Source organism: Bufo bufo, chromosome 4 (assembly GCF_905171765.1).
Source record: "Bufo bufo chromosome 4, aBufBuf1.1, whole genome shotgun sequence".
Lineage (NCBI taxonomy): Eukaryota > Metazoa > Chordata > Amphibia > Anura > Bufonidae > Bufo > Bufo bufo.
The window spans coordinates 554,686,517-554,713,628 of record NC_053392.1 but is presented as its reverse complement, the minus strand read 5'-3'; the positions used below and the strand labels follow the sequence as shown (position 1 = coordinate 554,713,628).

The window sequence follows — 27,112 nt, the reverse complement described above, 5'->3', positions numbered from 1 at the left end:
ATTTCACTTTAATACTTTTTGCACTGTTTTTATTTATATTTTTTACTGTTAGGTCATGTGATAGTTTTATAGAGCTGGTTGTTACGGATGCGGCGATACCTAATATGTATACTTTGTTTTATTTATTTTACTTTAACACAATAATAGCAGTTTTGAAGCAAAAAAAAAAAACTTTTTTTGAGCGATTTTCTTATGTAGGGGCTAATTTTTTGCGGGATGAGGTGATTGTTTTATTGATACCATTTTGTGGGACATACGCCTTTTTGATCACTTGGAGTTGCACTTTTTGTGATGTAAGGTGACAAAAATGGCTTTTTTTTCACAGTTTTTATTTTTTATGGTGTTTATCAGACGGGGTGGATCACGTGATATATTTATAGAGCCGGTCGTTACGGACGCGGCAATACCAAACAACTAAATTTTATTTTATTTTTTCTATTTTTACCATTTTTTTTTATTACTTAATTGGGGATTTTTATTTTTTATTACATATGAAACTTTATTATTTTTTAAAACACTTTTTTTTATTTTACACTTTGCATCCCCCATAAGGTCATACAATACCTCTGGGGGACATTTAACTTCATATTATTTTTTTTTTCTACTCTTGATTTCTCCTGTAACTGGGGCTGACATAGTAGCCCCAGTTACAGTGGAAATACAGCCCTCAGAGAGGCTGTACAGCAGAACACAATGCTGTAGAGCCTCAGTGCAGGGCTGATCGTGGTCTGTAAAAGACCCGACAGCCCCTGCACTCTCCCGGCGGTCACATGACCACTGGGCCGGGCCAGGAAGTGCATAGCGCTTCCTGATCTGTATACGCAGCGCTCGTTGAGCGATGTGTATACTGTGATCTAGAAGGTAGGGACACCTGGTAACTGTCCCTGCTTTCTCTCTGGGGTGCCCTGCTGTCACTGACAGCTGGCCCCCCGCTTGGCATCTGAACGATTAACGTGCAGCTGCCATCTCTGAATAGACGTTCCGGAACGTCCATTCAGAGATAAACATCCACCCATAGGACGTTTATATCCTATGGGCGGATGTGAAGTGGTTAATGCTCCGTGTCTCTGCTGTCCAGAGCACGGCTTGGCTGTCTTTCACGCAGCGGATTCCACGCACAGCCTCCGCTCGTGTGAAAGATCCCTTAAAGTCTCATTTTTGTGGTATGAGGTGACAGTTTGATTGGTACTATTTTGGGGGGCATACGCCTTTTTAATTGCTTGGTGTTGCACTTTATGTGATGTAAGGTGACAAAAATGGCTTTTTTTGGCACTGTTTTTATTTTAGTTTTTTGACGGTGTTCATCGTTAGGTCGTGTGATATTTTTATGGAGCTGGTTGTTACGGACGCGGCAATACCTAATATGTATACTTTTTTCATATATTTCACTTTAACACAATAATAGCATTTTTGAAACAAAAAAAATATTTTTTAATGTGTCCATGTTCTGAGAGCTTGTTGTTTTTTTGTTTTTTTTAGCGATTTGCTTATGTAGGGGCTAATTTTTTGCAGGATGAGGTGACGTTTTATTGGTACCATTTTGTACCTTTTTGATAACTTAGTGTTGCACTTTTTGTGATGTAAGGTGACAAAATGGCTTTTTTTGACAGTTTTATTTAATTTTTTTATGGTGTTTATCGGAGGGGGTGGATCATGTGATATATTTATAGAGCAGGCCGTCACGGATGTGGCAATACCAAATATGTCTATTTTATTTCTTTTTAAAAAATTTTTTTTTATTAAATTACTTAATAGGGTAATTTTAAAAAACACTTTTTTTTTATTTTACACTTTGTGTCCCCCCATAAGGTCATACAAGACTTCTGGGGGACATTTAACTTCACTTTTTTTTATTTTATTATTGATTTCACCTGTAACTGGGGCTAACATAGTAGCCCCAGTTACAGGGGAAATACATCCCCCCCATCCCACAGAGGCTATACAGCATAATACTGCGCTGTACAGCCTCAGTGCAGGGCTGATTGAGGTATGTGGAAGACCCGACAGCTCCTGCACTCTGCGCTTCCTGATCTGTATACACAGCGCTCAACGAGCGCTGTGTATACAGCTATCTAGAAGGCAAGGACACCTGGGAACTATCCCTGCCTTCTCTCTGGGGTGCCCTGCTGTCACTGACAGCGGGCCCCCTGCTCAGCAGCTACACGATTAGCGTGCAGCTGCCATCTCTAAATGGATGTTCCAGAACATCCATTCAAAGATAAAACGACCGCTCATAGGACGTTTATCGTCAATGGGTGGTCGTGAAGTGGTTAAATAAGTGTTTATGAGTTCAGGAGATCAGAGCTATACTTGAGTCCTGAAGTAAACAGAAAGTGACAGTCTGCAAATAGACTGAAATTTAACCCCTGTATCACAAAAACTGCTGATTTTCTTTTAAAAGACCAGTTGCAAAAAAGATTTTTTATTTTTTTTTTGCCCAAAAGGAGTAGAATGCAATAATTTACAAAGTGTCCCCGAAGATGTTCATAGTCTTTAAAGAACATCTTGGATCCCAGATTCTTTTGTTATTTAAGCATTACATCTAATAAGTAAGTAAAACACTCAAATTCACTTAGTAATTCTCATTGTTCCTTAATAAGGAATAGTGGCTGTTTACTTGACACAAAGCAATTTGTAAAACACATGTAGTGTTTTATGCACGGAGCGCTAGACAATATTGTTAGTGTTATTTTAATTGTAATTATTAAGAAACAAATGCGCTAAATCCCCAATCAACGGGGAAGGAATTATATAAAAAATTTACAGCAGTGGCCAGTTGGGTTGTCGAAAATCACAAAGGGCTCAATTTGGGAAATAGTGATTTAATCATTTTATTTTAATTACCTCTTCCTTGGGATTCTGCCACAGGATAAGGCTCACGTTGCAAGGAACGACACTGTGCTTTTCAACAGTACAATGGTAACATGCATATTAGTCTTTTTTTGATGTAGTAAGGCATTAGGGAGTGTTTTTCCAATGAAAGTTATAATGAAAATAAATCATATAGGAGTTAGAGGCTTGAGGATTTATGAATTTGATGGCTATAAACCAATGTTTTGTGCTTTTTTTTTTTTTAAAGGAGCACATCTTAAACCACACAGGTCTCAAACACTTAATTGCACCTTTCATTGAACCGCATTACAATATAATATTAGCTGAACCCACTATTTCAGTTTCCTAATTCTGGCATCACAAATAATTACGGAATAAATCAAAGAACAGAATAAATGCTAAGCCGGTATCCGACGTTTTCTAAAAACTTTTTTTATTAGATTGTGTCACGTACGGGAACCGCCCTGTCACGTGACGCGGGTGCGACTGCCAAGGGTGGATCTATTTCACGCACTCAATCTCTCGCACCCCTACACACAAGCCTTAGATTGAGCCTCGATCACACCCTGACACAGCCTCTCATGCACCCCAACACGCTGCCACCATCTATGACATTAAAAACAATACACCAATTAATTAAGGGCTCATAGAAAACCCCACAGCGCCCCACTAGCAAGAAGGCTCACAGTGGCACAGGCCGACACATATAGCAAATACACAGTAACGCAAACCACACTCATACACTTAAAAAATTGAGATTACTGGGCTTGTTCAAGGCACAAGGCAAAACCATTAAAAATGTGCTTTAATGAACTAAAAAGGTACAGTACTGAGTTACAAAAAGTTAAAAGAAATAAGACATACATAAACGTGCACAAAACCGTATAAAAATAAAAGGATAAAAAGCAGAAAGGTCTTTACTAAACAAATTGTGTGGTAAGAGTTCCTTCTGGTTTCCGGGGACAGGAGGAAAGTGGAACACAACCCATTGTTGATCGGATCCCCAAATTGTGTCCATGAAATGTTCCCAATAGTTCATTTTTATCCCCATTCGGCAGAGGGTGGAGCTGAGAGGAGTCTCCCTCCTATTCTGTCCCAGCTTTCTGGGATGGCCCTCATTACCTGTGCATGCTCCACTTCTCTTACTCAGCTGGCAGACATGAAATATTATTAAAACATGGATTCCCGTCCACACTAATGGATATTCGGGACCTGACATGTTTTAATAATGTATATTATATCCGGCTGATCATTTTGATACCACACATGACCGGTGTGGTTATCCCAGAAGGTGAGATACTGGTTATATGGGAATGCTGGCTGTCAGGGATGGGATGTTTAGACCCCCTACAATGCCCACATCACGCAGAATGCAATGATCACAATTATGAATATGTGCGTTGGACCAGAGATGAGTTATTGCTTATGAGATATTTTCTTCATCCTCTGGCACTGTATTTGAAAAGCTTTTGGACCCCTGCTAGGTGAGGTTCCATGCTGTCTGAGAGTCTGCATTTCCAGAGACCACCTTCATTACCACTTGCAAAGGGCCAGTTTTTTAACATTTAGGTGATAAATTGATTTCCTCCAAGGTCAGTGCGTATTGCACCTGCAGGTCCAGACAGAACAGCACGTACAATCACAGAATGGCATGAACATATATGGGATCACACGACAGGTATAAAACATACACAGATGATAAAAGTTAGGAGAATTGTTGTCCATTTCTCACACCTCCCCCCTTTATGACGTGCCACCGTTCCGGACTACAAGTTGGTTCCCAAGAACATCTCCATGACAGGGTCTCTGTGGCTTGACCCCCCATCTGGATGTCAAGTTCACCCCCATTGACCAACTCAAAGGATTATGAGTGGAGACCAGCCGACCTGTCGCACAGAGGTCGATCAGATGTAGTCCACTCAAAACCATCATAACCAAGTTCATGTAGCAATACTGCAGCAGACGTCCCATGAGCTTAAGCAAGTCCTCTTTCCACACATCCGGAAACGTCTCATAAAGGGGACGTTTCAAGATTCCTGCTGTGTATCGCATCGCAGAAGATATATCATCCACTGAGATGACAATCGCAGAGAGGAGCTAGCCTACAATCATCCTCATCTCCCTGATAGAAGTCTCCTGGCTGTTCCTCACCTCTTTATGCGCCACTGCCTGCTCTGCTGTGACGTCATCAGCCAAATATCCTTGCTCCTCCCATCTGGGATTTCATTCTTTCCACCCAAGGCTTGTAAAAATCAGGTGGATCATTTTCAATGTTGAGGGAATTATCGTCCATCTTGGATTTTATCTCCTATTGAGATATCTAGGGAACAAGTCTTTCCAGACAGGTCAACATCCTCATATTAGAGAGTGGTTCCTTGCTTGGCATTGCAAATGTATTACTGTGGGAGACAACATCCTGCAGGGTACTTTTAGTGTCCGCATTCAGTCCAAACTCAGGGTCCATAAGGTTGTGTTAATTTACTAGCTGCTTGTTTGACCTTGGAAGAGTCACTACTTCCTTTATTGGCTGTTCATTTGGTTCTGGAAATAGGACCTGTTGGATCTCTGTCACCTTATTGATATCCACAGTGAAAGACAAAGGGGTAATCGAAGAAATGACCAGTCGACCATCAGATAACCCAAATGATCCAAATGGATTAGCTGATTGGTTCACATCCAGTAACCCATCTGCAGAGTCCATATTAGGAAGGCTTTAGCTGTTTCAGTCATTCCTCTGGTTTCATCTCCCTCCTGGCTGGAATCTTTAGCTGACAAAGTGAGGTCATCATCTGCTAGGGTTTACTCCTTGGCCACATCCAGTTGGGGGATCAGTAGCTAGGTCTTTATTATAATTTATGTTTGCAAGTCCATCATAGCGGTGCAGTAAATCTGCAGTCAGTACTGGCTCCCTGATGACTGCCGGACAAACTGAAAGGGTTTCACTGCATAGCTCCTTCTTGCTAGGCCCAGTTTTAAGCTTCACTACCGGGAGATTGTACTTTTCCACTACCTTGACATAATTTACAGTCTCTGCCCCAATGGATTCTTTTGTGGCTTTACTGTCCTCTACGCGGTTATCAGAGTTATCAATATCATCCTCTGAAATAACATCCATACCTTCATCTTGTGGTCCTTGGACAATGGAAATCTCCCCAAAATCTCCCTCTTTTTCCGTAACACGAGCAGAATTTTCAGCCTCAGCATCAAGGGTCCCTTTGATACTATTACTGCCTCCCATTTCACTACCTGCTTTGTCAATGGGATCCTCTGCAATAATGTCCATATCTCCAGGTCCTGGTTCTTTGACAATAGAGTTCTCAACAAGATTGTCTTCTAGCAACTCGCAGGACTCTGCTATAACGCTGCCACTTCCCAACTTGTATGGAAGTTTTGACGGGGTTTGTTCTTCTGGAACTTTATGTTCACCAATATGATTCCCCAGAAACTGTCCATCTGGACTTGTTGTGTCCTCCCCGTTTGGTGTAGACACATTGGGACACCATCCGCCCCAAGTTGGTTCCCAGCAATACACCAGTAGGGATGGCATTGCTAACTCCCATAGTCCAAACCCCATGACCAGCACCCCAATCCAAGAATACTCGTCCCATGGGTATGGCAGGGTTCATCTCTCCTACTCCCAGGGGCGGACTGACCGGTCGGGCACTTTGGGCATGGTCCGAGGGCCCGGGCGGGATGGGGGCCCGCCGCAGAATAATATTATTTATTATCAGCAGCGCAGTGGAAGAGTCTCTCCCTCCCCCTGTGCTGCTGCTGCCGCGGCCAATAAGAAGAGGGACAGGGGGAGGGGCTGTGGCCAATGAAGATAACTGAGCTGTTAATACAAATACAGGAGGCGGGTGCCGGAATCAAATAGCCGGCACCCGACCTCTATGACAGGGAGCTGCACCGAAGGGGTTAACTGCCGCTGATCGCAGCTCCCTGTCATAGAGGTCGGGTGCCAGCTATTTGATTCCGGCACCCGCCTCCTGTATTTGTATTAACAGCTCAGTTATCTTCATTGGTGTTTTTTTTTTTTGCACGGTATTGAGTATCGCAATACTTTTTTATGGTGACGAAAGCGAATCAAAACTTTGGTATCGAAACAACCCTACGCCAATCTGATCGGCGTAGCGTTGTCACGATACCAAAATTTTGATTCAGTTTTGATTTGGCGACTAAAAATGTAATTTGGCTCCTAAATTTTTCAGTTCAGGAGCCAATGGCTACTAGGTATTTTTTTTAGTCTGGAGCACTGTGCCCAGCACCCCGATTCCGAATGTTATGCTGGCCTGGTAATGGCAGCGGGGCCCGGTGCAGTCACTGTATTCTATTACACCGGGCCCCGCTCACTGTAATACTAATATTCATATGTGAACAACTTGAAATCCTCTGCGATCCTCTCCCTCTCTGTACTTACTCAGTAGCAGGCCGGGCGGCAGCGTAACTCACTGACGTCACACGCCTGCTCCTCCTGCTTCATTCATAAAATGGGAGGAGCAGGCGCGTGACGTCAGTGAGTTGCGCTGCCGCCCGGCCTGCTACTGAGTTTGTGAGTACAGAGAGGGAGAGGATCGCAGAGGATTTCAAGTTGTTCACATATGAATATTAGTATTACAGTGAGCGGGGCCCGGTGTAATAGAATACAGTGACTGCACCGGGCCCCGCTGCCATTACAGCACCAGATGCCGGCCCCCAGACCCTGTATTGGGGATCATTCACTCACAGGGACACTGTTATGGGGGGATCTGTGGATGACACATATATAGCATAAGGTGCTATATATGTGTCACCCACAGATCCCCCCCCACAACAGTGCCACCTACAGAGCCCCCACAACAGTGCCACCCACAGAGCCACCACAACAGTGCCACCCACAGAGCCACCACAACAGTGCCACCCACAGAGCCCCCACAACAGTGCCACCCACAGAGCCCCCACAACAGTGCCACCCACAGAGCACCCACAGAGCCCCCACAACAGTGCCACCCACAGAGCCCCCACAACAGTGCCACCCACAGAGCCCCCACAACAGTGCCACCCACAGAGCCCCCACAACAGTGCCATCCACAGAGCCCCCATAGCAGTGCCATCCACAGAGCCCCCATAACACCTTTTGGTTCAAAATATTTTTTAATTTGGCTATTCCCCACCCCTCTTGTAATTGGTCCGCTACTTGTGGGCTGCGCGGGAATGAGTTCAGTCACTTCGGTGCGCAATCCCGTCCTGCAGCGAGTGATCCCGCACCGAAGTGAATGACATTGAATCAATGATTTCCTATGGGGAAAAATCTGACCCTGGAGGTCATCATGCAGAGTGTGAGGACGTCCAGCGTCAGATACCAGACCAAAGGTCTGTTTTACTCCAGGAAGCCCTCAGGTGGCTGCCACTAGAGGCTGACTTATTGCTGGAACGTAAACAATGCAGTTTCTCTAGAACATTGCAGCTCGATTTGCAAAAGGGACACTGTACCCAGACCACTTCATTGAGCTGAAGTGGTCTGGGTGCCTTTTGTGTCGCTTTAAGGGTCCATTCACACATCCGTTGTTTCTTTCCTGATCTGTTCCGTTTTTTGCGGAACAGATCTGGACCAGATCTGGACCTATTCATTTTCAATGGGTCCTGAAAAAAAATCAGACATTGAGCTGTCCGATTTTTTTCAGGACCCATTGAAAATGAATGGGTCCAGATCTGGTCCAGATCTCTTCCGCAAAAAACGGAACAGATCAGGAAAGAAACAACGGACGTGTGAATGGACCCTAACTTTGAAATCTTATTAAAGATTGTGTAGGGTGTGGCTGGAGGCGGGGCATGGAGGCGGGACAAGGGTGGGGCTTGCAGCAGAACATGGGTGGGGCCTGTAAGGGGGGCCCTTGATTTATTTTGCCCGGGGGCCCTGAGGGTTCTCAGTCCGCCCCTGCCTACTCCTTTCACAGCCAAGGTTTGTCCAGGGAGTATATCTTTGGGCGGGACTAGTTCAGGACGCACTAGGGTGACTTCTGCTCCAGTATCTCGCAGTCCGATAGTGACCTGGTTGCCGACGGTGACAGATCGCATGTGATCATCATTCCTGCCCTCTGTTCTCTTGACAAATAGGACAGTCGAAGTTGATCCACTAGGTTCCATGGGCATACTGGGTTTCCTATTCTGAGGGCAGTTACGGCTTACATGTCCTACTTGGTCGCAGGTAAAACATTTGCAGGAATCAACTGTAGGTCTGATGGGGGATAATAGGAGCTGCTCGCCCTGAGGATCGGTTGGTGAGTAGAAGGGTGCTTGCGGTCTGCTTACCCCCTTTCCAGCTGGCACCAGGAGGCTTTCGTGAAGTGGATTCACGGTTGGAAACATAGGTATCCGCCAGTCTCGCTGCCTGGGTGGCATCCTTGGGCTCCCGGTCCATAATGAATTGTCACACTTCCAAAGGGGCAAAGGTGTAAAAACTGATCTTTCACCATTAAATCCCGCAGTTCCTCAAATGTGGTGATGGATAATCCACGGACCCACTGATAAAGGTTAGTCCTCAGGCCATCTAGTAGTTCCGAATAGCTATCATTGGGCCTGCGTTGTAGTGTCCTGAATCGTCTGCGATAAACCTCTGGGGCGAGATTGTATTTCCTGATCAAGGCTTGCTTTATGGCATCATAGTCACCATCCTGGTCATGAGGAAGAGCTGCAAACACCTCAAGGGCTTTTCCCCTGAGAGCTGGTGTCAGGTATCGGGCCCACTGTTCCCTTGGTAGCTGGTACTGTCGGCAAGTCTTTTCAAATCCCGGCAGGAAAGTGTCCAAGTCGGCATCCTTGTCCATAGTAGGGAAGTGCTTTGGACGAGGCTTGAACACCGTGGTGCTGCTGGACTCGCTGCTCCCGGACGAAGTAGAACCAGTACTTTGGAGCAGGGCTAAGTCCAGCTGGTACTGTCTCTTGGCTTGTCTCTTTGCAGCCTCCCGCTCTGCAAGCCTATCTGCAGCTTCTTTCTCTTGATATTTTTGCATCAACTGTAACTTTGTATCAAGATCCAAAATTCAAAACACTTTGTAGATAAGCCTCCATAGCGCTATCCGTATGTGAACTGTGAGTCCTGCTGGGGTGTCTTCCACAGCCATTCCAGTTTCTGAAGCAGGACTGCAACCTCCCTGGTCTAGAGTCCTCCCTTGGGTCTGATCCTCCCGGACAAGAGCTTTAATTAGCTGCTCTTTGTTCTTGCCGATAACGGAGATTCCTCTCTCCTCACATTGTGCAGCAAGCACATCCTTCGCATACCGTCTGTACGATGAGGCAGCCATCTTTGTACACGTTGTGTGAAAAATAAAAAGATAGAGAAAGAAAAACAAGAAGGAGGGGACTGTTTTGCACATATGTCTCAATACAAAAATTTAGTACTGCGTTTTGCCTTGTGTGCTGGTCTACCTTGCAAGGTCCCTACCAGCCGTTATTGTCAGGAATAATTGCATTAACCAGGCACTAACACCCCAGTCAAAGATAAACAATGACTATCCCACCGCTGCACACCAATTTATGTCACGTACGGGAACCGCCCTGTCACGTGACCTGGGTGCGACTGCCAAGGGTTGATCTATTTCACGCACTCAATGTCTCGCGCCCCTACACAGAGGCCTCAGATTGAGCCTCGATCACACCCTGACACAGCCTCTCATGCACCCCAACACGCTGCCACCATCTATGTAATTTAAATCAATACACCGATTAATTAAGGGCTCATAGAAAATCCCACAGCGCCCCACTCGCAAGAAGGCTCACAGTGGCACAGGCCACATGTATAGCAAATACACGGTAACGCAAACCACACTCAAAAACTAAAAAAATTTAGGTTACTGGGCTCGTTCAGGGCACAAGGCAAAACCTTTAAAGATGTGCTTTAATGTACTAAAAAGGTACAGTACTTAGTTACAAAAAGTTAAAAGAAATAAGACATACATAAACGTGCACAAAACAGTATAAAAATAAAAAGGATAAAAAGCAGAAAGGTTCTTACTCAATGAATTGTGTGGTCAAAGATCCTTCTGGTTTCCGGGGGACAGGAGGAAAGTGGAACACAACCCATTGTTGATCGGATCCCTAAATTGTGTCCAAGAAATGCTCCCAATAGTTCATTGTTATACCCATTTTATACCCATTCGGCAGAGGTTGGAGCTGAGAGGAGTCTCCCTCCTATTCTGTCCCAGCCTTCTGGGATGGCTCTCATTACCTGTGCATGCTCCACCTCTCTTGAAATATTATTAAAACATGGCTTCCCGTCCACATTAATGGATATTCGCGCAGCCGGTATCTTCTTTTCTTCAGGACCTGTGGTGAGTGCGGTGAAGTCATCGAAGGTCCTGCTTCATTCAGCGGGACCTGCGGTGACGTCACTGCGCTCACCACGTGATGAGCGCGGTGACGTCACTGCAGGTCCTTAAGAAAAGAAGATACCGGCTGCGTGACCAAGTGGATGAGTTGAGTTGTTTTTGTTTTTTTTTATAGACTTTTTTTTAGCTTTTTTTTTTAATAGACATTTTATTTAGCATTCTGTTTTAAGAATGCTCTAACTTTCCGTTATAACCATGTTATAACGGAAAATAATAAAGTGAAGTTCGGGTCCCCATTGACCCGAACTTTGACCTGAAGTTCGGCCGAACCCTGCGAACCTGAACTTCCACGGGTTCACTCAACCCTACTTATGAGATATTTTCTATATCCTCTGGCACTGTATCTGAAAAGCTTCTGAACCCCTGCTAGGTGAGGTTCCATGCTGTAAATGTGTCTGCATTACCAGGAACCAACTTCATTACTACTTGCAAAGGGCCAGTTTTTTAACATTCAGGTGATAAACTGATTTCCTCCAAGGTCCGTGCATATTCGGCCTTTAGGCCCAGACGAAACGGCACATACAATCACAGAATGGCATGAACATACACTCACCTAAAGAATTATTAGGAACACCATACTAATACGGTGTTGGACCCCCTTTTGCCTTCAGAACTGCCTTAATTCTACGTGGCATTGATTCAACAAGGTGCTGATAGCATTCTTTAGAAATGTTGGCCCATATTGATAGGATAGCATCTTGCAGTTGATGGAGATTTGAGGGATGCACATCCAGGGCACGAAGCTCCCGTTCCACCACATCCCAAAGATGCTCTATTGGGTTGAGATCTGGTGACTGTGGGGGCCATTTTAGTACAGTGAACTCATTGTCATGTTCAAGAAACCAATTTGAAATGATTCGAGCTTTGTGACATGGTGCATTATCCTGCTGGAAGTAGCCATAAGAGGATGGATACATGTTCTCATTTTGTTTACGCCAAATTCGGACTCTACCATTTGAATGTCTCAACAGAAATCGAGACTCATCAGACCAGGCAACATTTTTCCAGTCTTCAACAGTCCAATTTTGGTGAGCTCGTGCAAATTGTAGCCTCTTTTTCCTATTTGTAGTGGAGATGAGTGGTACCCGGTGGGGTCTTCTGCTGTTATAGCCCATCCGCCTCAAGTTTGTGCGTGTTGTGGCTTCACAAATGCTTTGCTGCATACCTCGGTTGTAACGAGTGGTTATTTCAGTCAACGTTGCTATTCTATCAGCTTGAATCAGACGGCCCATTCTCCTCTGACCTCTAGCATCCACAAGGCATTTTTGCCCACAGGACTGCCGCATACCGGATGTTTTTCCCTTTTCACACCATTCTTTGTAAACCCTAGAAATGGTTGTGTGTGAAAATCCCAGTAACTGAGCAGATTGTGAAATACTCAGACCGGCCCGTCTGGCACCAACAACCATGCCACGCTCAAAATTGCTTAAATCACCTTTCTTTCCCATTCTGACATTCAGTTTGGAGTTCAGGAGATTGTCTTGACCAGGACCACCCCCCTAAATGCATTGAAGCAACTGCCATGTGATTGGTTGACTAGATAATTGCATTAATGAGAAAAAGAACAGATGTTCCTAATAATTCTTTAAGGTGAGTGTATATGGGATCACACGACAGGTATAAAACACACAGATAATAAAAGTTAGCAGAATTGTTGTCCATTTCTCACAGATTGGCATGACACATACGACATATTTTTCAAAACCTGGTAATACTGGAAGAGATTTTAAAAATCCACAGAATACCAGGACTTCCATAATTATTCAATTCAAATGGTATCTTTCTAGAGCACTGTAACACTGTATAGCTCCATCTGAGAAGTTCTTTCTTCTGGAGACCCTTTTTTCTTTCTTCTACTTTCCTGTCTCTCTTCCCTTTTCCCCTACTTTTTTATACAGTGTGGCCCACAAAAAAGTAGCCTGCCTCCAATACCTTCAAATCAAAGTCGAATAGTAAATATGTCTTAGTTGTCCATAGCAACCAATCAGAGCTCAGCTCTCATTTTTGAGAGCCCTGTAGGAACTAAAAGCTGAGCTCTGACTGGTTGCTATGGACAACTAAGACATTTACTTTTTGGCAGTTTGATTTGGAGATATTGGAGGCGGACTACTTTTTCATGGGTCACCCTGTATAATCAAAAACCCAAGTGGATCAGGAAATTTAGTTTTTATTGTCTCTTTTCCATTTTTATTTGGCTGGAGTTCTATACTGGGACACAATTTGTCCAACCAAGGAAATGTAGGAAATGTAGGACCAATGAACCAAAAGCAACTCAAAGTGTATTACTCAGATATCGGAATAAATGTAGAGTCTCACTTCAGCAAATGGCATTTATCATGTAGAGAAAGTTAATACAAGGCACTAGGGATCGACCAACTTAGATTTTTTAGGGCCGATATCCGATAATTTATACCGATATTCTGTAAATTTCCATAAAAAAAAAAATAAAATGAATGCTGAAAATGAATATGTTTATTGTTACGTGTAGTTTATTTTCTTGTGAATCTTTCTTTTTCATTTATAATTAATATTTTGGTGTTGTTGTTTTTTTTTTTTTTTTTTTTTTTTTTTTTTTTAACTATTAGCCCCCTTAGGGACTAGTACCCTTGTCCTATTCACCCTGATAGAGCTCTATCAGGGTGAATAGGACTTCACACTGTCACTGCGCCACCAATGTCTTGAATACTGGGGTTGGGGGGAGAGGGGGCGCACTGCGCCACCAATGTTTTAATACTGGGCTTGGGTGGTGGGGGGGGGGCGCACTGCACCTCCAATGTTTTAATACTGGGCTTGGGTGGTGGGGGGGCGCACTGCGCCACCAATGTTTTAATACTGGGGTTTGGGGGGGCGCACTGCGCCACCATTGAAGATAACTCTCTCATTCATTCATATACAGGAGGCGGGAGCTGGCTGCAGAATCACATAGTCGGCTCCCGACCTCCATGAGCGTTAGCTGCAATCGGCGGCACCTGAGGGGTTAATTACCGCAGATCGCAGCTACTTGTCATAGAGGTTGGGAGCCGGCTATGTGATTCTGCAGCCAGCTCCCTCCTCCTGTAAAGGAATTAATGAGAGAGTTATCTTCATTGGTGGCGCAGTGGCCACAGCCCCTCCCCTTCTCTTGTCCTTCCTCCTCTCATTGGTGGCAACGGCAGCAGCACAGGGGGAGGGAGACACTGCTTCCTTCTCCCCTGTGCTGCTGAGGGAACACGGAGAGCGCTGTCACCAGCGCGATCCTTTTTCCCCATACGTTATCAGTATATCGGCAAAATAGATGCCGATAACGTTAAAAATCCTGAATATCGGCAGATAATATTGGTAAAACCGATAATCGGTCGATCCCTACAAGGCACTTCCTAATGTAATGTGATTGTGCATATTGCTTTCTTTGCTGGCTGGATTCATTTTTCCATCACATTATACACTGCTCATTTCCAGAGGTTATGACCACCCTGCAATCCAGCAGCAGTGGCCGTGCTTGCACACTATAGAAAAAAGAGCCAGCCTCTCTGGTGGCCGGGAGCACACATAGGATGGTGCTTTCTCCTATATGATGTATTGCAGGGTGGTTGTATCCAGGGAAATGAGGCTGCCATGAATGCGGTGAGGAATGGGGCGGCAGGTTGACTAGTTAGCATTTCATACACCAGATCTTACCTCTAGTCTGTTATTAGAACAGTCTAACAGGACTAGGTTAGCCCTGTCTTTTTCACTTGATATTGGAGCCCAAGGCCAGATATCATCAGCAGGTACTTGCCACCAACAAATGGCAAGATCCTGTACACAATTTATCACAAGGCGACGATTGAGGTGCCGAACTTTAGGTCCTGGCATATCAACATATGTGACCTATGGGGAAAGAAAAAGAATACAAAAGTGAAAGGATTGTTATGTGATTTACATTCACTGATTTACAACAGTTACATAGAGATTTTGCATAGGCTACAACACAAATATTCTATTATCGTCAACCAATAGAGCAGGCCATAAAAAGCTAGACAGCTACCCCATAAACATGCATTCACCCTTTATCTCCTTGGCAAATTACCACCATGTATAACACCTCTCCTCCAGACAGAAGAACTCTACCTCTCTGGTGCCACCAATAGCTTGCTTCCCTGTAAGTCAATGTCCGACATTAAAGAGACTCAAGACATGATTAGGAGTATCATCCAAGTGGGTCTTTTTGGTTTGGCTGATATTCCTAGTCACGTCATCTTTTTCATGCCTTTTTTCAACAGTCACTAAGAGGCCTTAGGCTGGGCCGCAGCCAGTCTAAGCTCTCCAAGGGTCTCCCATGCAGTGGAGAGCAGAGGGTCTCCCGTGCAGGAATGCCGATCCAAGCCATTTAATCCCCCACATGCTGTGGGCAACAGCACTCGCGGCATGTAAGCAGTTACAGAGGCGGCTGACTCCTTCTGTTTACCATCAACACCCCACAAATGAGATCGCTGGGTGCCAATCTCAGTGCAGGCAGGCCTGGGCTTAGTGAAGGCCTCAGACCTGCCTCCCGCATTTCCTAGCAGGCTGCACCTCTCTGATGAGGCCTGATGATTAATGTCAATATTGCACTGACATTAAAATACACTGCACTCAGGGGTGTGGAAATCGTATCGCCCGATGCCCAGGAAATGCGGTTCTGGGCGCCAGGCAGGTAGTTTGTTCAGTAGCTTAGCCCTGCTGCGGGCAAGTAGCAGGGCTGAGATGGCTTTGTGGAGTAGTGGATCAGCGATGAGCTGAGGGCGTGGAGCGGCGGTGACTAGAGTTAAGCGAACCCGGTCAGAGCCGTTCCCATGGTGATGGGGACGCTTGAAGTTAAAATATACCATCAGATTGGAGAAAACTCAGGTCCGATGGTATATTCTAAACCCGAGGTGTTCCTATGGTGATGGGGACACACCTGCCATCCGCGGCCCCTGAGGGGTTAATTGCGCGGATGGCAGCTCCCTGTCAGAGGTCGGGTGCCGGGAATGTTTCTACAATGTTTGCATTGTTGGGCAGTATTAAAATCATTGGTGGGCAGTGCGCCCTCCCCCCTCCATCATTGGTGGCAGCAGCAGTTCCGATCGGAGTCCCAGCAGTGTAATACTGGTGCTCAGATCGGTTACCATGGCAGCCAGGACGCAGCCAGTCTTGTCTGCCATGGTCAGTTACTCAGCAGCATTATACTTACATGCGCTGTGGCCACCCCGCGCTCCTTCTTCTTGTAACTCACAGGTCTGTGCGGCGCATTGCTATAAGCATGAGCAATGCGCTGCACAGACCTGTGAGTTACAAGAAGGAGCGCCGGGGCGGCCACAGGGCATGTAAGTATAATGCTGCTTAGTAGCTTAGTAACTGACCAATGATTTTAATACTGGGGAGGGGGAGGCGCACTGCCCACTAATGATTTTAATACCGGGGGGGGGGGGGGGGGAGTAAAACATTGTAGAAACATTCCCGGCACCCGACCTCTGACAGGGAGCTGTGATCACATTAAGGCCTCATTCACACCAGGCAGTGCGTTCCGGCCTTATTCTGTCCAGAATGCACTGCACCGCATTGCGGCCGGCTAACTATATTGTGGGGCAGAAGGGGGCGTAGTGGTCTGTTGAAGTGATTGGCACCATAACCATGCCCAACGGCTGCAATGCGATCGGCTGCACAGGATCGCAAGGCACATTAAGCCTAGGGTCCAGTCCAAACAAAATGCTGCAAGCAGCATTTTGACCGGACCTCAGGCATAATTGTGCCTTGCGATCACGTGCATCCGATCGCCTGCGGCTGTGGCTACAGTTCCATTCACTTCAATGGATCGTCACACCCCCTTCTGCCCCACAACATAGTGAGCCGGCCGCGATGTAGTGCATTCTGGACAGAATTATCTGGTGTGGACGAGGACTAAACTTAGAGTCATTTCACACCACAAAGACTGGAACGCAAGCCAGCCACCTCCCTGCATAAGGAAGCGTGGCGGTCCATTGAAATATGGTTTTGATTTAAAAGAATTTTTTGTATCAGGACAAGTAGATTGTCATGAGGGACAAGTAGATCGAGCCCCTGCTAAATTTATTTCCACACCCCTGTGCTCTATAGGAATAGTGCAATGTATTTTAGAAGCGATCAAAAGATCACCTATTATAATCCCCTTGTGGGACTATTAAATAGTTAAAAAAAAAAATAAAGATAAATGAATTTAGAAATTTTTTAAAATTCCAAGCTAAAAAATGTACCTTTTTTCATTGAAAAAATGCTTTTCAAATGTACTGCAAAAAGAAAATAGCCACCACATATTTGGTATCTATTATGACCCACACTGTGCAATTATCATGTGATTTATCCCCTTTGGTCAACGCCATAAAAAAATAAAATTAATAAAAAGCCAGAATTGATGCATTTTGCATATTTGCCATTAAAAACTGGAATAAAAAGCAATCAAAAAGTATAATGAATCAAAATAAGAAACCCATCAAAATTACAGTACAAGTCATCATGCAAAAATCAAGACTTTACACAGCTCTGTAGAAATAAAACCCTATGGGTCTTGGGATGCGGCGACATTTTCTTATTGTGTTTTATTAGTCTAAAAGTAAAAAAAAAAAGGGTTAAAAAACAGCTACCGTATATGTATTTGGTATCGCTGTAATCGCACTGAAAATAAAGTTATCCTGTTATTGATACCGAAAAATAAACGCCACAAAATTTATTATGTACAAACTCAGTAGCAGTATTGCTGTTTTTCCCATCTCCCCCCCACAAAGAGTTAATAAAAGTAATTTGTCCTGCAAAAAAAAAAAAAAAAGCTTTATATGGCTACATAGATGGAATAATAAAAAAAGTTATAGCTCTAGGAATGTGAAGATGAAAAAATGAAAACAATCTCCGGTCATTGAGGCCTAAAACAGGCTGGTTAATAAGGGGTTAATAAAAAAAAAAAAGAAAAATCAGGCAGCTTTTGTGTTAAAGAAACCTAGTGTGAAACCATCCGCACAAGGTTCTAACAGGGTGGTTTTACATATAAGGGGAATGTATAATGATGGGACTTTTTGAAGTCAGTTTTTCTTTGATTTTGAAATGGTGAAAGGTGTTGCACAATGTTTGTTAAATTTGGTGCACATTATATCTTATACTATTGTCTACAAATTATATTCCTATTTTTCTATGACCCTCCCCAGTCCAACTAGAGTGATTATGCTACTTAAAAAAAAAAAAAAAAAAGTGACGTGAAGTGGTGCATGGTGCAGAACAGCAAAAGTTGCAAATTCTAGCAATTGGTTTTTACTTTTCTACACCAGAAAATGGCTGTACAAACATGATACATTGTACCCACTGGGTTTTTAGGGGAAAAAAATGCTGGAATAATTTGAGGCATTTTCCCTGCCATTTCTTGCAGTCTCTTTTCAGGTTTTCTTCACTTTTGGTGCTTTATTTTAGTCCATGCGTGTTTTTAAAACCAGCATGCTGTCGGCCCGGAATTTTTACAGGAGCCTTTCAATAGGCTTCTTTGGAGGGAAAAAAACCCAGACTACAAAAATGTGCAACTAAAGAAACGCCGCTCAAAAGACAAATTTTAAAAAGCATGAAAATAATGTTGTTTAAAAGCAAAATAAAAAGCCTGAACGAAACTGTGTATAAGGCCTCTTTCACACGAGTAGAATATTCCATGCATGAAAGCATAGCACCCGCACTGAATACTGACCCATTCATTTCATTGGGTCTGTGCACATGAGCGTTGTTTTTCACACATCATTTCTGGAAAAAAAGGAAAAAGGAGGCAAAAAATAAATATAAAAATCGCAGTTTGTTCTATAGTCCGGATGCTGTTCTGATGCAATGCGGTTTTCACTGATGGTTGCTAGGAGATGTTTGTAAATTTTCAATTTTTGCAGGTACACACCCCCAACTTACCACCCCTCTGTAACCTTACTGAAGTCTAATAGCAATTCATTCATAACTTCTAGTAGAAAAAATAAAGAAATGGCACAACATAGAACCATAAGAATAAATGCTCCAGAATTGTTATTACATGGGGAGTGCATGAAGCTATTAAAACAGGCACGTCAGGAGAGGTGACAGGTCCTCTTTAAGTACTCATACTGGGACAAATATTAACAACCTATATGTGAACATCCTATGTTATTTTTTTTTAATAAAAAAAATCTGTGAGTGGTGTTCTGGATATCAATTTTTTAAGTCACTCCATGTATCCAATTGCTGCCCTGACTCTTTAACGTCCTCTTTGGACTTTTAACAGCCTTTCTTGACTTTCTCAGTCAGACCATTCACTTTCAAAATAAGCCCTCACACAGATCAATCAACAAAAAAAAATTAAAAAGTTATCACTCTTAAAAACCATGACAGAAAATTCCATGTTAGAAAATCCAGATCCTGCACCTTCCCTTCTGAGCCCTGGCGTTTGAATACCATTGGCGTGTTACGGTGTTCAGCAGAAAATGGGTAGCAAATTGTGGGGGCTATTCTCTGGTTATCTTTTGTGAAAAAGAAATTTTGGGGTTAAAGCACCATTTTCTTGCAAAAAAATTATTTTTTTTATTTTCACAGACCTGTTGGGTCAAAGTGCTCACTGGGGTTGTTTTGATACCAAAATTTTGATTCGGTTTCGATATCATAAAAAAGTATTGCGATACTCGATACCATTCAATACCACACGTGAAAAAAAATAAAATGCCAAAAAAAGCCACGTGCATTCGCATTTTATGGAATGTCTGACCCATAATCGAACAGTCCTAACCTATTTTTTGGGGGGACAAGGTGACAAAAAAAAAAAAAAGAAGAAAATAGTGCAGTTTTTCTTTTCTTTTATGGCGTTCACCGCATAGGAGATATTTTTTTATATTTTATTAGATTGGCCTCTTCGGACGTGGCAATATGTAATATTTTAATTTTTTATTGTTTATATATTTTATATGTAACATTCGGAAAGGGGTGATTTATACTTAATATTTTGGTGTGTGTTATATATATCTATCAAGGGGAGAAAAACAGAACTGGATCGCACATCCACAATGCTATGCTATGATCTAATTAAACTCGCTTCTCAGCGCAATATTAAAGTGTACAGCCCATTATACTGCATGCTGTACAAGAGGTATTAGTGAACGTTTTGATTAAAAGGCATACGGCCACTCACCACGCCAAGGTCGCCTCTTTGAGTAGGACCTACTCTGACAAAAAAAACTGCACAATGCGGTGACAACACGGCACTGCCCTAGTAGGCAGCATGACTCAGGAGTCAAACAGCAACCCTGCTGTCCGACAATCCCACCCATGGCACTGGGCCCCACCAACCCACCAGCACAGTGCCATAAAAACAAAGGCCACCATGCAGTACTGCACCATGTGAACAGTTGTCTAACACAACATGTCCACAGTTTTTCTCCCCTTAATATATACAATTTGAATCTTTCTTCTTTATTACTGGTAACAGCACGCCTCCCATTCGGCACAGGTGGTTTTAATTTCGCAGAAGTCTGCATAGAAGTGGTCATTGACCTGTAGCTCCTGATAGCAATGGACATGTTGTGTTAGACAACTGTTCACATGGTGCAGTACTGCGTGGTGGCCCTTGTTTTTGTGGCGCTGTGCTGGTGGGTTGGTGGGGCCTAGTGCCATGGGTGGCATTGTCAGACAGCAGGGTTGCTGTTTGACTCCTGGGTCTCGCCGCCTACTAAGGCAGTGCCGCTTTATCACCTCATTGTGCTGCGCCTTTTTGTCAGAGTAGGTCCCACTCAAAGAGGCAACCTTGGCGTGGTGAGTGATCAAAATGTACACTAATGCCTCTTGTACAGCATGAGAATATGTAGCTGAGAAGTGAGTTTAATTAGATCAAAGCATAGCATTGTGGATGTGCGATCCAGTTCTGTTTTTCTCCCCTTGATATATGCAGTTTGTTTTTTTCAGTAGCTTCCTGGCTGCCATGGTAACCAATCGGAGCCCCGCATCTATACTGCTGGGGCTCCGATCAGAAGCTGCCACTGGCACTAATAAGAGAAGGTGAGGGGACTCTGTTGCCACTGCCGCCAATGATTTTAATACTGGGGGGCGCAATGCGTCAACAATGTATTTAATACTGCCGCGGATCAATATAATTTGCTCTGCTTTAACCCCTTACGGACACTTTACGTCGCGGTACGGCATGTTTCCCGAGTCCTTAAGGACACATGACGTACCGGTACGTCATGTGTTGTTCCGATCACTGCCCCCGGCGGGCGGTGATCGGAACAAGGTGCCTGCTCAAATCATTGAGCAGGCACCTCGGCTAAATGTCCCGCGATGCCTTCCTGAGGCATCTGCGCTGCCTTCCGGTGAAGAGCCTGTGAGATCCAGCCCCCTGGATCTCACAGGCCCCGGAAGCTGTATGAGTAATACACACAGTATTACTCATACAGCCAATGCATTCCAATACAGAAGTATTGGAATGCATTGTAAAGGAATATACCCCCAAAAGTTCAAGTCCCAAAGTGGGACAAAAAATAAAGTGAAAAAAAAAAAAAGTTTAAAAAAAAAAGTTTTCCCCCCAAAAAATTTAAAGTTTCAAGTAAAAATAAACAAAAACGTCATTTTCCCCAAATAAAGTAAAAAAAAAAAAAAAAGGTAAAAAGTAGGGGAAAAAATAAAAGTATACATATTAGGTATCGCCGCGTCCATATCGACCGGCTCTAGAAACATATAACATGACCTAACCCCTCAGATGAACACCGTAAAAAAAAAAAAAAAAACTGTGCTAAATAAACCATTTTTTGTCACCTTACATCACAAAAAGTGTAATAGCAAGCGATCAAAAAGTCATATGCACCCCAAAATAGTGCCAATCTAACAGTCATCTCATCCCGCAAAAAATGAGACCCTACCTAAGATAATCGCCCACAAACTGAAAAAACTATGGCTCTCAGTATATGGAGACACTAAAACATGATTTTTTTTTTTGTTTCAAAAATTATATTATTGTGTAAAACTTATATAAATAAAAATATGTCTCTCAGAATATGGAAACACTAAAACATGATTTTTTTTGCTTCAAAAATGAAATCATAATGTAAAACTTACATAAATAAAAAAAAGTATACATATTAGGTATCGCCGCATCCGTGACAACCTGGTCTATAAAAATATCACATAATCTAACCTGTCTGATGAATGTTGTAAATAACAAAAAATAAAAACGGTGCCAAAACAGCTATTTCTTGTTATCTTGCCTCACAAAAAGTGTAATATAGAGCAACCAAAAATCATATCCACCCTATCCTGTAGTTTCTAAAATGGGGCCACTCTTTGGAGTTTCTACTCTAGGGGTGCATCAGGGGGGCTTCAAATGGGACATGGTGTCAAAAAAACCAGTCCAGCAAAACCTGCCTTCCAAAAACCGTATGGCATTCATTTCCTTCTGCGCCCTGCCGTGTGCCCGTACAGCGGTTTACGACCACATATGGGGTGTTTCTGTAAACTACAGAATCAGGGCCATAAATATTGAGTTTGGTTTGGCTGTTAATCCTTGCTTTGTAACCGGAAAAAAATTATTAAAATGGAAAATCTAGGGGGGCGGGGCCTGACGGCGCCTGGAGTAGGACGCGGGTCTCCAGTGCTCCGGTCACGATCCTGGCATTAATCGTTCAGCGGCTGTCTTTAAAAAGCGGCACTAACACACAGACCTTCCTAACAGCTTCGAGGACGGAGATCTACCTACCGCAGAGCCTGACATGCCGGGGAAAAGAGGCAAAATCTCAGATCGGAGCGTGAGGAGCGGATCCAAGATGGCGCCGGGGAAGAAGACGTGGCAGACATGCTGACCGCGGTAAGCCAGGGAGCGGCAGCGCGGCTGGAGAAATTTGCCCACAAGCCTCAGAAGTCCCTGAGGGGCGCATGGGGTGATACGGGGGGTGTAATTTGGCCGCAGAAGAGGTGAATACAACACCGGAGTGCTTCTCTGGGGAGGAACAGCAACCTCTGCCCCCACATGATGCTGAATCTGGCCATCATTGTAAATGCTCTGTGAAGTGCAGTCATGTGATTGAGACAGCAGAGCCAACATTAAAAGATATAATGGCAGCGATCGCAAGCTGCAACGCCACGCTTAAGACTATGAGTTTACATATTGGGAGCCTGAAAGAGGACATGGCGATAATTCGCCATGATCTACACAAAGTGGCGGACAGAACCACAGAGGTGGAACGGAGGGTGTCGGATCTAGAAGATGGCGCCAAAACGCTGAGTGATACTGGTAAAGCAACAGTTAAAGATATAGCGGCGCTGTATGCCAAAACCGACGATCTTGAAAATCGCTCACGTCGAAACAATATTCGGTTAGTGGGGTTGCCGGAGAAAACAGAGGGTCAGAATCCCAATTTTTCATAGAAAAGTGGATTGCTGAGAAATTCCAAGACAAGGGTCTCTCTGCTTTATATGCGGTGGAACGAGCACACCGTGTTCCAACTCGACCACTACCGCCTGGACGTCCACCTCGTCCAATACTTGCTAAGATCCTACACTATAGGGACAGAGACACTGTACTGAGAGTATCCAGACCCCATACTGACCTGCAGATTAATGGGGTACAGATCTCTATATTTCCTGATTACTCGTCGGAGGTACAGAAAAAGAGGGCCCGCTTTGTGGACATAAAGAGGAGACTCCGTGACCTACAAGTCCAGTATTCTATGTTGTTTCCCGCCAAGCTGAGAGTGGTGGCTTATGGATCTGCAGTATTTTTTGAAGACCCAGATGCGGCGCTGAAGTGGTTGGACCAGAATGAACGTCGACTGAAGAGCCAGAACGTGGACACTTGAAGCATGTACCAACTGCCAGGCAGTCTGTGATGTCTATGTGGAACAGTCTGCGTATCATATATATATATACAGCTGTTGATTAAGTTCAGTTGTCTCGGGCCTGTTGCTGGAGACGTACACTGTGTTGAGCGTGCATTAGACCGCAGCTCCCCGGTAATATTGCAGTCCTAAAAGACGGGGTGCACGGGACTGTACATTGTTGTGGACACTGTTAGGCCAGGTTTTTTCGATTGGCCCTAGGTTACAGAAGATATCTTGTTCCATATACAATTTATATGTGTTATCTGCACAAGGGTAAAGGGGTGGGGGGGAGGGGGTTATATGGTGTTGGTGATCTGCAACGGGTAATTGTACAAAGCTGTACTCCAGCGGGAGAGGGTGCGGGTTCTGTTCATGAGCTGCTCCTCCCTTGCTGGATGTGGGTATTAAAGGCATCTGCCTAGACAGGTATATGATCAAATACAATATGATGGGGCCAGACATAAGGATACTTAGTTGGAATGTGAGGGGAATGGCGGATGCTACCAAACGACAGAGTATCTTTCAATATCTGTCACGATTTCAACCAGACGCACATGACCAAGCAAAGAATACATTTAATGAATAAGGCATGGATGGGGTACTCGGTGCATTCAGTCTTCTCCTCATATTCTAGGGGGGTTAGTATCTTGGTCAATAGAAATGTGAAATTTGAATGTCTGAAAGAATGTGTAGATTCAGAAGGTAGATTTATAGGTATCCATTGTATTTTGCAGGGAGTGAGAATGGTACTAGCGACAATTTACATACCTCCTCCATACTCTTCGGTACCTCTGAGATTGTTGCTGGAATTTCTGGCAGACTATCCAGAATTTCAGTGCTGATAGTTGGAGATTTCAACAATGTATTAAGCGAAACTTTAGACAGATGTCATGTAGTGGTAAGAGATGGAAGAAATAACGAGACTCCCTTTGGTAGGCTAATAAAGGAAGTAGGGCTGACAGACGTGTGGAGAGAGGCGCACCCTGGAGATAAACAATACTCGTGTTGCTCATCGACCTATAGCTCTCTGTCAAGAATCGATATGGGTCTGGCAAATGCCCACATGTATCCACTTGTCCGGAAATTGGATTATTTGGCCAGGTCCTTATCAGACCATTTTATATTTAGCGTAGAAATTGAGATTTCTGGGGAAGCCAGGCCGGGGATAAAGTACTGGCGTATGAACGCTTTTTGGTTGACGCTGATAGGGGACACTACTGATATAGCACATTCCCTTAGGGAATATTTTCAGTATAATGAGAGTTCGGCCTCTATACATACAGTATGGGAGGCTATGAAGGCCTTTTTTAGAGGAACCCTGATTAAGACCATTAGTAGGATTAAATCCCGCTCTAAAGAAAAAGATATACAAGCACATGCAGATATGAAGTTGGCAGAGGAAGCCTTTGTAAACGCACCTTCTACAGAGACGAGCAATCAGTTAAAAGTCAAGCAGGAGGACTTGAGGTGTCATCTCCTGCAGGTGGCCGAGAGGAAGCGTCTCTTTTATAAACAAAATTTTTTTGCGGAAGGAGAGAAAGTGGGACATATGCTCTCAATGATAGCTAAAGCGCAGCAGGGTTCTCTGTGTATTACAGGTCTGGTTGACTCTAGTGGAATCTTGAGGAGAGATACTGGGGGTATACTAAATGTACTAGGCGACTTGTACTCTTCCATGTACTCATCAAAGACAGCTTGCACAGACTCTGATATTGACGGGTTTTTGCAGGGGTTAGATCTTCCTCAGTTGTCACAGGAAGATAGGTTGTTACTAGATGCCCCGATTGAATTGGAAGAATTAAGGGTAGCAGTGGGTTCCATGGCCAATGATAAAGCACCGGGTCTTGATGGTCTCCCTGTGGAGATATACAAGGCTTTTGCGGACACATTGCTCCCTGAGCTGTTGAAAGTACTAAACTACTCTTTAGAAGTGGGTGTGCTACCGTCCTCCCTGCAAGAGGCGTTGATAGTGGTCATTCCCAAGCCAGATAAGGATCATTCGCTGCCCGACTCATATAGACCGATTTCATTATTAGCAACAGATGTTAAGGTGCTGGCGAAGGTCTTGGCCAATCGTCTCTCTAAAGTTATATTATCCATTATACACCCAGACCAGACTGGTTTTATGCCCCAAAAATCGACCATAATTAATATAAGAAGAGTCTTTGCTAGTCTACAAGTACCCGCTGATAATATGGGGTACAAAGCTATATTTTCTTTGGACGCGGCCAAGGCCTTCGACAGCATAGAGTGGCAGTTCCTATGGCGTACTTTGGAATATATGGGGTTTGGGGGCACGTTAATTTCATGGGTGAAAGTGCTATATTCTAACCCCAAAGCGAGTATTAGGGTGAATGGGGGTGTGTCCACGAAATTCCATTTGAGGAGGGGCACACGCCAGGGGTGTCCATTGTCGCCCCTGTTATTTGCAGTGGCGATAGAACCTTTGGCAGCGGCAATACGCAAATCCCCTAATATCAAGGGCTTTAGGTATGGGGAGGTGCAAAACAAAGCGGCGATGTACGCGGATGATACTCTGCTATTTTTGGGAGACACGGAATCCTCTTTGGTTACAGTTATGTCGATCATTGACTAGTATGGCAAAATGTCTGGTTTGACCATAAATTGGCATAAATCTGCGCTGATGCTCATTGATGGTCAGGCTAAGTCACGTGTGATAACAGACAGGAGTATCCCCTGCGTGGAATCTTTTAAATACTTAGGAATATACACTCACCTAAAGAAGTATTAGGAACACCTGTTCTATTTCTCATTAATGCAATTATTTAGTCAACCAATCACATGGCAGTTGCTTCAATGCATTTAGGGGTGTGGTCCTGGTCAAGACAATCTCCTGAACTCCAAACTGAATGTCAGAATGGTAAAAAAAGGTGATTTAAGCAATTTTGAGCGTGGCATGTTTGTTGGTGCCAAACGGGCCGGTCTGAGTATTTCACAATCTGCTCAGTTACTGGGATTTTCATGCACAACCATTTCTAGGGTTTACAAAGAATGGTGTGATAAGGAAAAAACATCCAGTATGCGGCAGTCCTGTGGACAAAAATGCCTTGTGGATGCTAGAGGTCAGAGGAGAATGGGCCGACTGATTCAAGC

The 27,112-nt window shown here is 44.0% G+C and overlaps 1 protein-coding gene across 2 annotated transcripts in view; it reads right to left on the bottom strand.

Moving 5' to 3' along the window:
* LOC120999260 (WD repeat containing planar cell polarity effector) overlaps positions 1–27,112 on the bottom strand; it is a 470,467-nt gene that overhangs the window by 254,444 nt on the left and 188,911 nt on the right. For both annotated transcript variants that reach the window (XM_040430129.1, XM_040430130.1), the window contains one exon: positions 14,853–15,044. In XM_040430129.1, coding sequence (XP_040286063.1) covers positions 14,853–15,044 — 192 coding nt within the window. The remainder of the gene's footprint in view (positions 1–14,852; positions 15,045–27,112) is intronic.